The sequence below is a fragment of the Aspergillus sydowii genome (assembly GCF_001890705.1).
Source record: "Aspergillus sydowii CBS 593.65 unplaced genomic scaffold ASPSYscaffold_7, whole genome shotgun sequence".
Classification (NCBI taxonomy): Eukaryota; Fungi; Ascomycota; class Eurotiomycetes; order Eurotiales; family Aspergillaceae; genus Aspergillus; species Aspergillus sydowii.
In genome coordinates, this window is record NW_024467865.1 from 817466 (window position 1) to 832045 (window position 14580).

Genomic DNA, 14580 nt, shown 5'->3' on the forward strand with positions numbered 1-14580 from the left:
TCCCGTTCAGGCTAGCGCGCCGCATCTCCGAATGAAGCCCGACTGCGGATTTTCTGACACTCACGATTCATTCTTGATGGCCTGATCATTATACTCTGTACTGACATGCTGCTGCTACTGACGGTGACTCATCGAGACGAGATCTCTGGTGTGAAGGTTGAGACTGCGAGACTGCCGGTTGACCGTCACTTTCCACTTAGGTAGTAGTAACAACGCGGTTGCGATTGGCCGATATTCGGCTGCTGGATAGTGAATACTGAATACAGTGGACGATGCGCCCAACTCTTCGTCGCTCGTGTGCTGCCTGTGCCAAGTACAAGCACAGCTGCGACCTCCGCACTCCGCGCTGCTCTCGCTGCATCAAGCGCAACGTCCCCTGCGTCTACGCGAACCAGCCCTTGACTGCCCCGCCCGCCGCTCTCAACCACGACGCCGGCTCACTAGTTCCTGCGAACGGCTTGGGCGAGTATAGATTCGGCTCCTTGGACCCATTTGACTCCTATCCCCCGACCAGACTGCCGCGGGAACATGTCCAGCGTCTCGTATATAGCTGTATGTCCCCTCTCTCTTTGTATTCTGCCTGCTGATCATAGCAGTCCTGCATAAAATTGCATTCCAGTACTATCCACTCGACCTGAATGCGACCTCTAATCCATTCCTCGTCTCGTGGTGGCCTCTTGCCTTGGGGGACCCCGCGCTCTTCCACGTCTCGCTGCAGACGGCATGTCTTGACGAGGAGCTGCTCGCCCAGAAGGGCTTCCATGCGTCGGAGATCCTCATGGCCGACTCTGTAGCGTTGCTCAGGCGAAAAGTGCAAGATCTGTCCCTGGCTGTTCAAGATGGGACTATGAACTCGGTCATTACCTTGGCTGCTATTGAGGTAGTCTCCTGAGCGACTCTACCAGCTGTTTACCACTACTAACGGCCATCAGTTCGGCAAAGGCAACATCAAGGTCAGCCAGATGCACGTCGACGGCGCCAAGAAGCTGGTAGAGATGAGAGGCGGCATTAATTCAGTACGGCAGACCAGTCCGTTAACTGCGCGAATGATCAGCTGGTATGTCTGCTGTATAACAACTCATTCGCCGCTGACATTGCTAGGGTATCGATGCTCGTAATGGGCCATCCCCAGTTTCCAACACAAGACGACGTTGGAATCGGAGACGGCATCCCCCTCGTCCCGGAGTGGCAGCTGGATATGTCGACGGACGACCCGTACCTCCAAAGCACCCTGGACCTCATAGACGATGTCCAAGTCCGCAATGCCTTTGCCCGTCTACGCAATGTCTTTAACAGAGCACACCAGCTGCCGCTATCAAGCACGCGACTTCACGATCTGGCCTGCTTCGTTATACACCGGTTACTCTCAACAAACCCATCATCTTTATCACTGTCATCACCATCGTCATCACCATCACCATCAACATCATCACCCATCACCGAAAGCATCCGCTACACCACCATCCTCTACATGTTCATAATCCACGGCCCAACATACTACTCCCACGACTTCATAATGGGCACGATCGTCACGAAACTAATCACCTCCATTGCCAACCTCGACTCAATATCCCGCTTCCCAGTATCAATCGACGTCTGGTTCCTAGCCATCGGACTGGTGGCGTCATCAAATACACCGAATTATCAGTGGTTTTCCGAGCGCGCACAGACAATAGTCGACCCGCTGCAAATACAAAGGTGGGACGATGTCGTGATGCACGTGAAAACGGTTCTGTGGTTGGAGACGCCGCAGGCTGAGGCTGTTTTCAGGACGCATTGGGATGCTATTCTTCCGTCTCGGCCGGTTGTAGTTACCGATATTACAGATATGGCAGATCTGGCAGAGGCAGATACGGCGCCTACTGGCTCTGCTGCAGTTTTGCCGGAGACGGTCTCCCCGAATGCTCTTGTATTAGACACGAATATAATATAAATACAACATACAACATACAATATAGTAAAAATAAAAATAAAATAAATAGTTCGATTCGACACACTCATCTATCACAATTATTGACCTCTCTCCCCAATCCACCCCCACTCAACAAGCACACTCTGAAACACCTCAACCCAAAGACATCCCTCCCCATTGCCATCTCCGTTTCCATCCCCACGTTCTAATTCCAATCCTTCTACGCTGTCAAGAGCGAACTCCACCGCCCCAAAAACCTTATACCCCTCCTGCCCCCTCGGAACCCCACAAACAACCAGACAAGCTTCCGGAGAAGCCGCAGCGGCGTCCACGATCTCAAGTTTAGCCGCGTCGTCTTGTTCTACTGTTATCCTGTATCCAGATTCTGTGGCTAGGATGTGCAGGACTGTGTAGAACGGGGTTTGGGCGGAGGAGTGTGGGCCTATGAGAAGGATCCATTGGGAGGGACCTGGAGGTGCTTGGTTTGGGGGAGTTATGATGGTTAGGGTTTGGGGGGTGGGCATTTCGATCGATCTCTGTTTTTTCCTTCCTTTTTATCTCGAGATAGATTTGGTGCTGTGCCAGTTGTCGGTATTGGGTTCAGGTTCATATTATATTATATTCTTATTGTATGATAATTCATTGTTTGTGGCCATTATCATCCTCAATAGGCATTATCTCTTTATACTGGTTACTGGTATTGTGAGACATTAAACCATAAAGCCACTCACTATATACATGGTTTATCTTCCCCTTCAGCCAAACAAAAGCCAATAAAAGCCAATATTGACCAAGATCACCCCCACGGGTCTTTCAGCACTTCAAACCACCAGCTCTAACCAATGGAAAGACCAGGGTCCAGCACGGGATGGACCCGATATGGATGCGACACCGGCATCTCTTGGCACGGGAATACTTAAACAGATCGCCCTCCCCCCCATCTTTCTTACACGAATATTATCTTCTATGTGAAGCTCAGTGAGAACAGAATGCAGCTGTCACGCTTAAAGCTAATTAGAACCATTCTCGCCCTCTGCGTAGCGGCAGTTGGTTCTGCAGCTGCAGCTCCGACGGGCACCCTGTCTATCTCGGCCCTATCGAACGAGGTGGATTCCGACCAGTCGGTTATTTACTACGGAACAAGCTTGAATAATTCCCTGCTCATTGGAAATGACGGCGGCGCTGCAACGGGCGGAATACGCGGCTTCGGCTTCCCGCCGCATAACCAAACTCTAACGCAGACTGCGCATGTCAGGCCAGGCCGAACAAAGGCCGTGGGTGTGCTGTACGATGTCGGTAACGATTCCAGGGGAGGGAAAGATGTGATCGTTTCAATCGCTGCGCCGGACTCTATTATCAGGCTGTTCGATGTAAATGGCACCGGTATGAGAGAGGTCCCTGGTGTTCAGAAGAAAGCGCTCGGGGATTGGTCGTGTCTTTGTACGTGGCGGTCTTCGCAGGGAGGGAATTATTTCTTTATTTTTGGGAAGAAGGCCGCGATGCAGTTCGTGGTGAGGGAGAATGCTGGGCTGGTGGAGGTGCTTGAGGTTGGTTTTCTTTTTCTTTTGTTTTTCATTTTCGTATATGTTTGGTGACTGACAGGATCAGATTCAAACATTTCCACTGCCCGTGGAACCAAGTTCTTGTGCTGTTGCTGGTGAAGATGATATTGTTTACTTTGCTGGAGAGGATGAGACTGTTTACTCATTTACAGCTGCCGAGTCTACCGCTGCTCCTGAGATTAACGTCCTCGGACAAGTAACCGCCGAGATAACAGGACTTGCTGTGTACATATCAGACACGCACTACATCCTGATATCCCAAACGGACACGATCGAGGTCTACACCCAAGACCTGCAGCTGAAGGGAACCCTAACCGTAACCGGAGCAGAAGAGCTCGAAATCGCAGGACTCTCAATCCACCAAGCCAATTCATCGCAGTACCCATATGGCCTGCTCAGCTTTGCCATCGAATCAGACTCCGGAAAGGGGTACGGCATTGCCTCGCTCGAGCCAGCATTCCAACAACTCAACTTGAAGCCAAACACAACATATACCCCTCGAAGGCCACGCCAAACCCATCCATCCGGAAGCCAAAATGGCTTCATAAGTGAAAATGGCACCCTCTCCTGCTTTACCGGCTTCACCGGCCCGCAATGCAAAACGCACACCTGTCCCAACGCCTGCTCCTCGCACGGCTCCTGCATAGGACCCAACGAATGCCTCTGCAACACCCCCTGGGCAGGACCAGACTGTTCCTGGGTGGGAGTGTCAGCAAAATACGAAACCGACGCCAACGGCGGCGACGGGGACGATCCTGCGATTTGGATTTCCCCAGCGAGCAGCAGCAGCAGCAGCGGCAGCAATAGATCAAGGATCATCACGACGACAAAGTCCGAGATTGGCGCTGGATTGGCTGTCTTTGACCTCAGGGGAACCCTCCTGCAGACGGTCCCCGCCGCAGAGCCGAATAATGTCGATGTGATTTACGGGTTCCAGTTTGGGGAGAGGAAGGTTGATCTTGCTTTTGCGGCTTGTAGGGGTGATGACACGCTTTGGTATCTACCTATTCTTCCCATTCCCATTCCCATACAAACTGAGATTTAGCTAACAGACTACTACGTACAGTCTCTTCGAAATCACACCAACCGGCAACCTAACGTCCATCCGCGGCGGAACGCAGCCTACACCGGAAGACTACACCGTCTACGGCTCGTGCACGTACCGCTCGCCGAAATCGGGGAAGCAGTATCTATTCGTGAATGAGAAGTCTGGACGGTATTTGCAGTACGAGCTGCACTTCACAACTGACAGTCCTGGTGGAACTGCACTATCTACCACCCTCGTCCGGTCGTTCATTGGCGGCTCAGGCGGACAGCCAGAGGGCTGCGTGGCGGATGAAGAGAATGGGTGGTTGTTCCTTGGTGAAGAGGCGTTGGGTGTATGGCGGTATGATGCTGAACCAGGAGCAGCAGCAGAGGCAGACGAATCTGCGAATGGAACTCTAATTGCACAAGTTGGCGACTCGCTGTACGCCGACGTGGAAGGTCTATCCCTGCTCTACGGCAAGACACCCGATACCGGGCTTCTGGTTGTATCGTGCCAGGGGGTGAGTGCGTTCTCTGTCCTCCGGCGTGCGGCGCCGCATGAGCATGTCCTTACATTTACGATTGGGGAGTCGGAGGATGGGCGTGTTGATGGGGTGACGAATACCGATGGCGTGGCTGGGGTTGGGGCGCGGCTGAATGGGGATTTCCCCGAGGGGTTGCTGGTTGTTCATGATGATGCAAATCAGCTTCAGGGGGGTGGGACGGCGGAGATGGCGAGTTTTAAGCTGGTGAGTCTTGGAGATGTGCTGGGGGTGGAGGGTATAGAGGGGGAGGTTGATACGGAGTGGGATCCGCGGTTGATATAAGATTATACCTGTTCATTCGTATCAGAGTTAGAGTACTGTAAACTACTATCATCAAAAGCATGATAAACTCTCCAGAAATCAAACCCTTCGCTCTTCACCCACCGCAACAGCCTTAGCATCAACATCCAACCCCATCGACTTCATCGCATTCACCCCAGCCAGCGCATCCGGCCCATCAAAAATCTCCGCAACCTCTTCAAGACCCTTCCCCTTCGTCTCTGGGAAAAACAACCAGATGAGTGCAAAATTCACCCCAATCACCACACACCAGACAATATAGTACCGCCACGAAATCGCATCCATCGCAACCGGGTTCGCAAAGCTGTTGTACAGCCCCGCCAGGTTCCCCGTCAGCTGGTACATCATGGCTGCCTTTGCGCGGAGCGAGAAGGGAACCACTTCCATGATATACGTAGGCGCGACAGGCGAGCACATGTGGTACGCGGCGCTGAAGACGAAGATCATTGCCAACACTCCCGCCGCGAACCCCTTATCCTCGAAATTATGCTTCTCATTTAGCGCGGAGCAGATCGTCCAGATTATATAGGCGATTCCCATCCCCGCCATTCCGGAGAGGAAGAGCTTACGCCTACCGGCGCGGTCAACCAATGTCGCAAAGAAGGCGGCCGTTATAAACCCCCAGATGGAAAGACAGGCGTTGATGATGAGTTGGGTTTTGGAGTCCGTCACGTTGATCGTGTTGAGCACCTTGGCGAGGTAGTAACTGGTCAATGCATTGCCGGACCACTGCAGCATGGCGGGGATATAAAGGGCGAGAAAGAGACGGTGCCGGTTGCCCCTTGTGGAAAGCCACTCTGTCCACCGCGACAGACGCTGCATTTTTTCCATCTCCAGTGTCGCTGTGATTTCTGCCATTTCGAAACGCACCAGCCGGCTGTCCGAGTCGCCGTGGCCGTGGTATTTGGTGAGCACGGCGAGGGCTTCTTCGGCGCGGCCTTGGTAGATGAGCCAGCGGGGGGACTCCGGGGCGAACAGGCTTAGGATGGCTTGGATTAGGGAGAAGAAGCATTGCAGGGCGCTTGGGATGCGCCAGCTCCAGGAGGAATTGGTCATTCTGAATGTGCCGTATGTGACCCAGGCGGCGATGAGGGAGCCCAGTGGCCAGGTAACGAGGTAGAAAGAGACGAGCTTGCCGCGGTGAGTTGGATACGCCACTTCGGTGAGTAGAGGGGGTGCAGCAGTGGCGACGATTCCAAGACCGAAGCCGACGATGAACCGGGAGAGGACGAACATGCCGTAGTTGACTGCAGCTGCTTGCAGGATCCCACCGACGATGATGACGAGGGATCCTCCGCAGATGGGGTATCGACGGCCGTATCTCTCGCACAGCTGCGACGAGATGAGCACTGAGATCAGAGTCCCGCCAGTGGGACCGAATGTCATGGCTCCGAGACGGGTGCCTGTTGGCTCGCCGAAGTAGCTTTCCCACTGGGGGAGGGACTGCATGCCGTTCAGCATGCTGCTGTCGTAGCCAGACGCAATTTGAGTGAGAAGGGCACAGAGCAGGATTGTGTTGAGCTTGATGAGGGTGCCATCTCTGTACCAGGGCTTGCGGTCGTTGGGGATGACGTCCTTGAGCACAAGCCCTTCGAAGTTATCAGAGTGGGACAGCATTGCAGTTGTCAGTTGATGAATGAAGCATTTCTTTACCATTGCCTGTAGCGGGTTCTTATAGCCCCCGCAGTATGCAGGCTGAATCCGGGGTTGGCTCGGGGATGTCGGATGGAAGAAACAAGTGCGTTATCCTGATTTGCGGATATTCTTCCTCAATGCACCGAAGAAACCAGGAATTCTTGCAGGGATGTCTGCGGGGTCGTATTTATACCCTGACAGCTTGAAAACACTCCATCCCATCACCATCATGTCGGTCGAAAGAGAGCTGCTGCTGGAGCTCTTCTCCGAGAACGTGGTAGCAAAGGCTCTCCGAGTGGCCGTAGAAGCCCTCAACAACAACGTATTCTCTTATACAGATTTCTATTGTATGTCTCTAACTTCTACCGCAGAACCCACCAACCGTCTATCCAGAATTCGTCCCCCAGCATGGACACGACAACGGCCACTACGTCCTCCGCGACGCCGACTTCTGGACCTGCGGCTTCTTCCCAGGGATTCTATATCTCCTCCGCGAGCGCGCAGTCAAATACCCGCAGACCTTCCCATACCTGAACCACGGGGTGAAAAGTTCTGTAGAAAAGCCAGATACCGCCCTCCAAGAGCTCACCCACCTTTGCACGACCTGGACAGGCCCGATCCGCACCATGGCAACCCGCACAGACACCCACGATCTCGGGTTCATTCTACAGCCATCCCTCCGCAGGGACTGGGAACTAACCAGCAACGCATCAAGCCTAGACGCTCTAATCACCGGCGCCCGCAGCCTCGCAACACGGTTCGTCCCCAGCGTCGCCGCAATCCGCAGCTGGGATGTCCTGGTGCAGGCTGATATCAGCATCACCAGTCTAGAAGACGATTGTCTGGTTATCGTCGACAGCATGATGAATCTTGATTTGCTTTACTATGTCTCGCATCATGTCGCTGACCCAGTGTTGGCGGATATAGCGACGAAGCATGCCCGGACGGTTATCGCTTCTCTTCTGAGATGCGAAAGTCAGGGAGATGGGCTTGGTGGGAAGGGGTTTGAATTCGAGTATCCCCTGTACTCAACATACCACGTTGTAAACTTCGATCCGAAAACAGGCGGGATAAAAGCGCATCGCACAGCGCAAGGGTACAGTAAAGACTCAACGTGGGCGCGCGGTCAGGCGTGGGCTATAACGGGGTTCGCGCAGACGTATACCTGGACGAAGGAGAGGGAGTTTCTTGCTGTCGCGTGCGGACTGGCGGAGTACTTTATCCTTCGGCTAGAGAGTTCGCCTGCGTGTGTGGAACGGCCTGCGCCGACGGAGCAGGATCCGGATAGGACGGTGGGAAGATATGTGCCGCTTTGGGACTTTGATGCCCCGGTCGAGGATGAGAGGAACCCGTTACGGGATTCCTCTGCTGGGGTTATTGCTGCGAATGGGATGTTGGTTCTGTCTCAGGTTTTGAGTGCGGATGGACAGGGGAGGTTGGGGGAGAGGTATCGAAGTGCTGCGGTCAGGATTGTTGCGGAGACGATTGAGTATTCTCTTGCGGGGGAGAAGGCGAGGCTGGTGGGTGAGGGTCTGGTGGAAGATGTAGTCCCTGGGGAACGGTTTGATGGGATATTGAAGAATGCAACAGCGAACCATAATTCGCAGGACCATAACCGGTATAGCGATCATGGGCTGGTGTATGCGGACTATTATCTGCTGGAGTTTGGCAACCAGCTGTTACGGATGGGGATGATATAGATCGACTGGTTAGGGCTAGATATAAGGATAACCTAACAAATCTATCACTCAAGGCCACGGAGGCAACCGACCACTAAGTCTTAAATCCTGCACAAAGCCCATTCGACACGTCGCACACACCATAATCCCGCACTGCGAACACCTGTAACGTCTGCTTGGAGGGTCTCGCATGCAGTCGCCGCACCGGCCAATGTCATAGACTGCCGCCCAGCGAAGATGCTCGCAGTCAATCCCAAGGTCCTCCATTACCCTGCGTGCTCTCTCATCGCTGTCACTGATCTGTTCCACTTCACTTTCTATATCCTCGCTCTCGTCCCTGGTCTGTTCCTGAAGCTGTTCATGGCGCTGTCGCTGCAGCTGTTCCTGGCGCTGCTCCTCCCACCGTTCATGGACAAAGTCCGCGGCATGTTCCTCAACCTGCGGATCAAACGGTTCATCAGGCTCGTCAAGGACCGGCTCGCCAATCGGTTCACCCAGCGGGTTATTCGGATCCACGTTGATGTCTTCCATCTCGCCCTCTTGCACGTCGGTACCTTCCCCCTCGTTCTCTTTGTCATCGAAGTATTCTTGCGCATCGTAAAACACATCGCTGTCTTCATCTGTCTTACCATCCTCCTCCGCATCCCTCTCTTCCCGAATTGCATTGTGCTCGTCAATCTCTCGCTGGAATTCTTCATGCGAGGGGCTTCTTTCCCGGGGGTCATAATACACATCGATCATTTGGCCGACCTCATCATCATCTTCTTCTTCATCTTCATCTTCATTTCCATCTTCATCCTCATCATCTCCATCATTGTTGTCATCTGCATCATCCTCCTCCTCATCAGGAGGAGTCTGAAGGCCCGAAGCTTCACGGTCAGTCACAAAGACAGGAAACACATGAGGACGAAAATTGATTTCTCCATCCTGGCCAGGATAAGACGGAGAGTGACGATGGGGAACCCCAGGCATCCAAGGTGCACCGCATTCGTAGCAAAAATGGGCGCCACAGCGACATCTATAGCCATATATTTATGTCAGTTAACAGAAAGTCAAATTGGAAGGACCTGAAGGTAAGTCTAGTACTAACCGCATATGCTCACACCCATACTTCCGCTCCACCATACGCCCGCAGTTATAGCATTTCTTCCACCCCCTTTCCTGCGCCAACTCCTGGAACTGCTGCGTGTCTTGGACGTCGTCGCAGGGCCCGGTGTGAACCTCACTTTTGCAACGCGTACAAGTCTCAGCCGTACAAGCCGGGCACGTAGCAACAACCCCCGGGATGGTCGCGGGTTCAATGAAAGTGCGACACTCTGGTATATGGCAATATGTACGGGCACGGGTGGGCGTCTCAAGCTCGACCTTCTTCTTCTCGTACTTCTCCACGAGACTCTTCTTCAGGAAGATGCGCGCCTGGGAGAATGGGATCGGCTGCTGGCAGCATTGTGGCGGGAAGAGGGATTCGTCGACTAGGGCTTTGGAGAAGAAGTCGGTTATGCATTCGCTGCAGCAGTCGTCGCCGCAGGGGAGGGAGGTGGTGTCTAGGATGTCCTTTTCTTGGAAGCAGATGATGCATTTGCGTGTGCGTGTTGGGGATTTGTCTCCGCGACGGGCTGCGTGTGTAGAGGATTCTGGTTGTCCCGGTTGCTCCGCTTGCATGGCGTGTTCAGCCTGTTTACCCTTTCCAGATTGTTCGGCTTGTTCGGCTTGTTCAGCTTGTGCAGAGCCTGACTGCGGATCTGGCTGCGGATAAAGAATGCCCATCTGGATTAACGTCTCGTCGTCAGCGTATTCCGGATCTAGGCTTCTCCCTCTGCGCCAATTTGCGTGCGGGTCCGGGGCGGCTTGGAGTTCGGCCAGAGAGGTACGAAAGGGGACGTATCCATCGCTAGAGTCGGCGCTGTAGACGGCATCTGCCTCGTCTTCGAGCTGGATCTGTTCGATTAGGTCGGCTGATCCTTGGTCGATGTCGGAGGGAGGTAAAGACATTCTTGTAATGCGAGGTAGAGGGGAAAGAGAGAAACAGATAAAATAGTATCAAAGGTCAGCAAAAGTTCACGAAAGAAAGGCTTCTTGTTGGGTGTCTGAAAATACTGTGACCGTTCTTGTCGTAGCTCAACGGATGTGACTTTTCTAGAAACAGTCTACGGGTGTAGACATGATCTAGAAGGCATATTTATATCCATCAACTCCAAGACTAGCATCTAGCGAGAGATCTGTGTCACATTCATCATAAAGACACTGCCCCTCTGCAAACGAACAAACCTGACACCAAAATAAGGGATACCAGGCTGATTCCATCTCCATTGTTGTGACGATTGTTGTGAATAGCATCAACAACAAACCGTTTACATCTCCACGTCAGACCCACACCTCGTTAGAGAAAGCCTTCTTCACCATAGCAAACGACTTTCTCAGAGCAGCGCCATCCACCTGGATAGACTTTTCGTAGTACGTCAACGCCGTCCAAGTAGTACACGCCTTCCTCTACTTACTATAACAGCACTGAGAAACACCGAAGAAGTCCCTGGATTAGTCCGCTTTCTTGCTCCGCTGAACCACCATCAGTATTCGAGAGCTTCCCTTCCGCCGACCCGTCAAACACTGCTGGACCGGGGTAAAGCAGATGCAAGGCCGCCAGGTATTGCCGAACTTCCTGGGGCTTACGCCCCCACTCAGGTATATGGAGACTTTGAAGGCAGTCTTTGACATTAGAATCCGTTATGTACGTATGTATAATAGACCTCAAGGATTCCTTACCACCCCGAACCCGCCTGAGTTCCCGCCTCTTGAAAGACAAGAACATGACGGCCATCTCCAAGATATCAACGCCTACAAAGCAGGCACTCGCCAATGAAAGCGCCGCCTCCAGCTCCCCGTAGGTTGTGGAAACATGCTGCTCGGTCCATAGCTTGCGAAAGTGTGCGGTTGTCACGGCCCATTTCGACTGGCGATCGCGGGCCGCGAATTCCGGATACAGTGAATAGAGACCGGACTGCTCCAATGCTGCCAGGGACACCAGGCAAGATCTGCCTTGATGATAGAGTGTCCCCTGGGATAGATACTCGCCATTTTGGTAGATGTAGACAAGGAGGCGAAGGTCAAACGTTTGCAGCAGGTCTGTCTGCCGCACCAAATCATAGTACGCCTGGAGTAGCCGCTTAGCATGGATAAATTGACCTTCTGCGAACTTCTTAGTGTCGACTACACAGATCTTGATCTCCTCGGAGGTGCAGCCGTGGTGGTAACGTCTATAAAGCGCGTACTGAACAGCATATAACAAGGACGACGTCCAGGACATGAAGTTATCAGGCGGTTGTCTCTCGTAGTCTTTGACTCGCCAGGGATTCATATGTCTATCCACCATTGCCATCGCGAGGCCTGTCTCACAGCTGAATATGTCCAGTTTACTGCTGGCTGTCCGCATCTGGCTCGCGGGCGAAGATATTACTTTCTCGTTGCTTTTCCCAAAGCTTTTGCGGTCATAGGTCCTGAATAGATACCGGGGCACTTTGTCCAGCTGGAAGTCGCGCGAGCTGAATAGTGCACTGACACCGGGTTCGAATAAAACTGGACCTGGGCAGTTTCTCAGGGCCTCATTCCAAAATATATTCCATGCCCGTTCGACTGTCGCCTCGTGCTTGGTATTGCGATAATCTACGGCGAGAATATAGTAGTCAGCTTCCACCTGCTTTTTTCTTTTGTTTTTGTTTGATAGGTGACTGGCGGAAAGTACCTTGTCGAACGCGGTTGAAGAACCGATCGCAATGTAAAAGGCCCCCATGTGTAAGAGCCTGGTGATGGCATTGTCTTGCGAGTGCGAGCATTTCACATTCTTGCCGGAGTCCACTTTGACTCAAGGTTTCCAAGGCAATCCTTTTCAGATCGTTAGCGAAATAGGATAATAATGCGCAATTGTCTTGCTTGTGGCAATCCGCAAATCCAATAAGTGTTGAAATCATGGCATCTGCCCTGGAATCATGCACTGTATTAGCCATATTAAAATCACAGTGACTCAGCAAAAAAAAAAAAAAAAGAGGAGGATAGGATATCCGGAGAATTGTTGAGCCAAACTTCGTAAACGTCACCGTAGCCCTTACCATGTCTCCTGGAATCGAAGTAGCCAGCACCAAAGAGATGGAAAGCTGTATAGAAAATGGCATTAATACTGAAAGACGGTGTGCTACAATCTGTAAAAAGATCTGGTCCAGAAGTCTATGACGTCTGCATCTGCATGGTTTACTGGACAAACACCCTCGTGGGATCTGAATGCGGTTGATTCAAGTAGGGATAGTTACACAAAGCCCTTGCGGTGGGTGCATCGACGTGTCATACTTGGGTTTATTGTTACACAAGGTGGGGGCTCGCTATACCGACTTTACGAGATAAGTTAATACGGTGACCGCGAAGCCTGTGTAACCCTCCCTTCGTGACCACTCAACAACCAAGCGCACTCTAGGGAGGGAGTAGAATAATAGTCGCTGCCCTGTTCGTCTTCAATAGTACTTTTCTCGGGTGGCTCCGATAAGCAGCGGGTCGGATCGTCGCAGCGGGGTGGGAAGGAGCCAATTGCGTCATCGAATTATATCCTAGTCAGTATATACACGGGTGCGGGAACAGGGCCTCCTGCTCAGCTGTACTTAAGCAAGCTATCATGATTAATATAGATAAGTGTACGATAAATAATCCCTTCATCATCCACCTGGACGGTCTCTCGCAGCATTTCAACGCCAAAAGAGAACGGGCTGTTTGGTCTGGCAGTACTACAACACTAGAGGCTCCTACCATCAGGTAACTTGGTGATTCGGAGTACCCAAAGCCTCATTACGCACTCAGGCCAGTGAGATAAAAGACAATAACGCCGCGACAAACAGGGCCATTACAACATCTAATCTCGGAAACCCGGCAGCTCCGTCCGTGTCTGGTGGCGCTGAATACGTGAAATTGCGACTGATATAGGAAATGCCATCAGACAGGGCCCGAAAGACCGGAAACCCTTGCGCATCGCCATCCAAATCTACCGACAACTGCTCCTCTGCTAACTCGACCTCCTCTTCATAAGTGAGCTCGGAGTTGTCTGCCCAGAACTCGTACGAGCCAATGCTAGGGACGAACTTCTTACCGCTGAAGCTGATGGTTACAACGGTAGAGAGATTCGACGGTTCACCTCTCCAGTAGGAATACCGGTCCTGGGCCCAGATCTTGGCCCCGGCATAGAGCTGACCGAAGTCGATCTCGTAGTTCAGTGATGAGCTTTGTCTCCAGCGCATGTCATGGCGCGTCCAGCAACCCCCCGCTTCGACCTGGTCGTTTCCAACCCCGCAGTAAGCATCACCGAGCTGTTCGGGGGTGAAATGCAGGCACGTCACGGTGACTCCGGTGTCTGTGTTAGGTGTGGGGTGGCACAATGCACTGGCAGACCCATTAACGGTCCACCTGTCCTTTTTCGGGGACCGGTCTATAAACACGGCTGGTTGTATATTGGTGGTGGTCCCTTGTAACTGGGGAGGAACGGACCCATCCGTGACGAGTATATCCTCCAAAAGGAGGTGATTCATCGGCAGGTCGGAGGTTTTGGAATATCGAAGGCTGATCTGTAGCATGGTGCCGTTCAATTCGTCGTCCACGTCGTAAGGCGGGCAGATATCGAGCACAGCGCCCCATTGTTTAGGCAAGGTCCACGCAGACTGGCAATACTCGGTGTTATTGTAATTCATGTCGAAGGAGTTGTCGTGCCCGTCCACGCCGTTGACATCGACGAAGCCGTATATGGACCCGTAGTATCTCAGACAGAGTTCGCCCGCTGCGTACGGGATATTGTTTTGCGCTGAAGCTGGGCTGGTCCCAAGCTGCCACAGGAGGAAAAGCATGATAATCATGGTGATTTTTTTTTTGGCTGGGGTCGCCGGCCTCGCCAA

The 14580-nt window shown here is 52.6% G+C and overlaps 7 protein-coding genes across 7 annotated transcripts; 3 read left to right on the plus strand and 4 right to left on the minus strand.

Annotated features, from left to right (window-relative positions):
• Window positions 1-82: 82 nt before the first annotated feature.
• Window positions 83-1947, plus strand: ASPSYDRAFT_46779 (Zn(II)2Cys6 transcription factor). The gene is made up of 4 exons (XM_040847313.1): window positions 83-552; window positions 597-880; window positions 933-1057; window positions 1102-1947. The coding sequence occupies exons 1-4, from the start codon at window positions 273-275 to the stop codon at window positions 1931-1933; spliced, it is 1521 nt and encodes a 506-aa protein (XP_040701427.1). The 5' UTR covers window positions 83-272; the 3' UTR covers window positions 1934-1947.
• Window positions 1948-2901: 954 nt separating this feature from the next.
• On the plus strand, window positions 2902-5327 carry ASPSYDRAFT_59099 (uncharacterized protein; the record flags this gene model as incomplete). Its single annotated transcript, XM_040849639.1, has 3 exons — window positions 2902-3459; window positions 3521-4470; window positions 4541-5327. 3 exons carry the CDS (start codon window positions 2902-2904, stop codon window positions 5325-5327), a joined length of 2295 nt encoding a protein of 764 aa, XP_040701428.1.
• Window positions 5328-5405: 78 nt separating this feature from the next.
• On the minus strand, window positions 5406-6967 carry ASPSYDRAFT_69758 (hexose transporter protein; the record flags this gene model as incomplete). The annotated part of the gene is made up of 1 exon (XM_040850484.1): window positions 5406-6967. The coding sequence occupies exon 1, from the start codon at window positions 6960-6962 to the stop codon at window positions 5406-5408; it is 1557 nt and encodes a 518-aa protein (XP_040701429.1). The 5' UTR covers window positions 6963-6967.
• Window positions 6968-7209: 242 nt separating this feature from the next.
• On the plus strand, window positions 7210-8751 carry ASPSYDRAFT_133632 (uncharacterized protein; the record flags this gene model as incomplete). The annotated part of the gene is made up of 2 exons (XM_040840645.1): window positions 7210-7302; window positions 7352-8751. The coding sequence occupies 2 exons, from the start codon at window positions 7210-7212 to the stop codon at window positions 8678-8680; spliced, it is 1422 nt and encodes a 473-aa protein (XP_040701430.1). The 3' UTR covers window positions 8681-8751.
• Window positions 8729-10651, minus strand: ASPSYDRAFT_90905 (uncharacterized protein; the record flags this gene model as incomplete). The annotated part of the gene is made up of 2 exons (XM_040852405.1): window positions 8729-9677; window positions 9750-10651. The coding sequence occupies 2 exons, from the start codon at window positions 10649-10651 to the stop codon at window positions 8729-8731; spliced, it is 1851 nt and encodes a 616-aa protein (XP_040701431.1).
• Window positions 10652-11084: 433 nt separating this feature from the next.
• ASPSYDRAFT_46785 (uncharacterized protein) lies at window positions 11085-12870 on the minus strand. The gene is made up of 3 exons (XM_040847314.1): window positions 12763-12870; window positions 12399-12634; window positions 11085-12319 (listed from the first exon to the last, which is right to left on the minus strand). The coding sequence occupies exons 2-3, from the start codon at window positions 12622-12624 to the stop codon at window positions 11157-11159; spliced, it is 1389 nt and encodes a 462-aa protein (XP_040701432.1). The 5' UTR covers window positions 12625-12634; window positions 12763-12870; the 3' UTR covers window positions 11085-11156.
• Window positions 12871-13210: 340 nt separating this feature from the next.
• ASPSYDRAFT_46786 (uncharacterized protein) lies at window positions 13211-14572 on the minus strand. Its single transcript, XM_040847315.1, has one exon. It carries the CDS (start codon window positions 14539-14541, stop codon window positions 13495-13497), a length of 1047 nt encoding a protein of 348 aa, XP_040701433.1. The 5' UTR covers window positions 14542-14572; the 3' UTR covers window positions 13211-13494.
• Between the last annotated feature and the right edge of the window lie 8 nt (window positions 14573-14580).

Bases quoted from the DNA above. Each gene is read 5' to 3' on its own strand.
- ASPSYDRAFT_46779 (XM_040847313.1), top strand. From the start codon at position 273: ATGCGCCCAACTCTTCGTCGCTCGTGTGCTGCCTGTGCCAAGTACAAG. The intron at 553-596 runs GTATGTCCCCTC...TGATCATAGCAG, and splicing joins CCAGCGTCTCGTATATAGCT to TCCTGCATAAAATTGCATTC. The intron at 881-932 runs GTAGTCTCCTGA...AACGGCCATCAG, and splicing joins TTACCTTGGCTGCTATTGAG to TTCGGCAAAGGCAACATCAA.
- ASPSYDRAFT_46785 (XM_040847314.1), bottom strand. From the start codon at position 12,624: ATGATTTCAACACTTATTGGATTTGCGGATTGCCACAAGCAAGACAAT. The intron at 12,320-12,398 runs GTACTTTCCGCC...TTCTCGCCGTAG, and splicing joins CTTCAACCGCGTTCGACAAG to ATTATCGCAATACCAAGCAC.
- ASPSYDRAFT_46786 (XM_040847315.1), bottom strand. From the start codon at position 14,541: ATGATTATCATGCTTTTCCTCCTGTGGCAGCTTGGGACCAGCCCAGCT.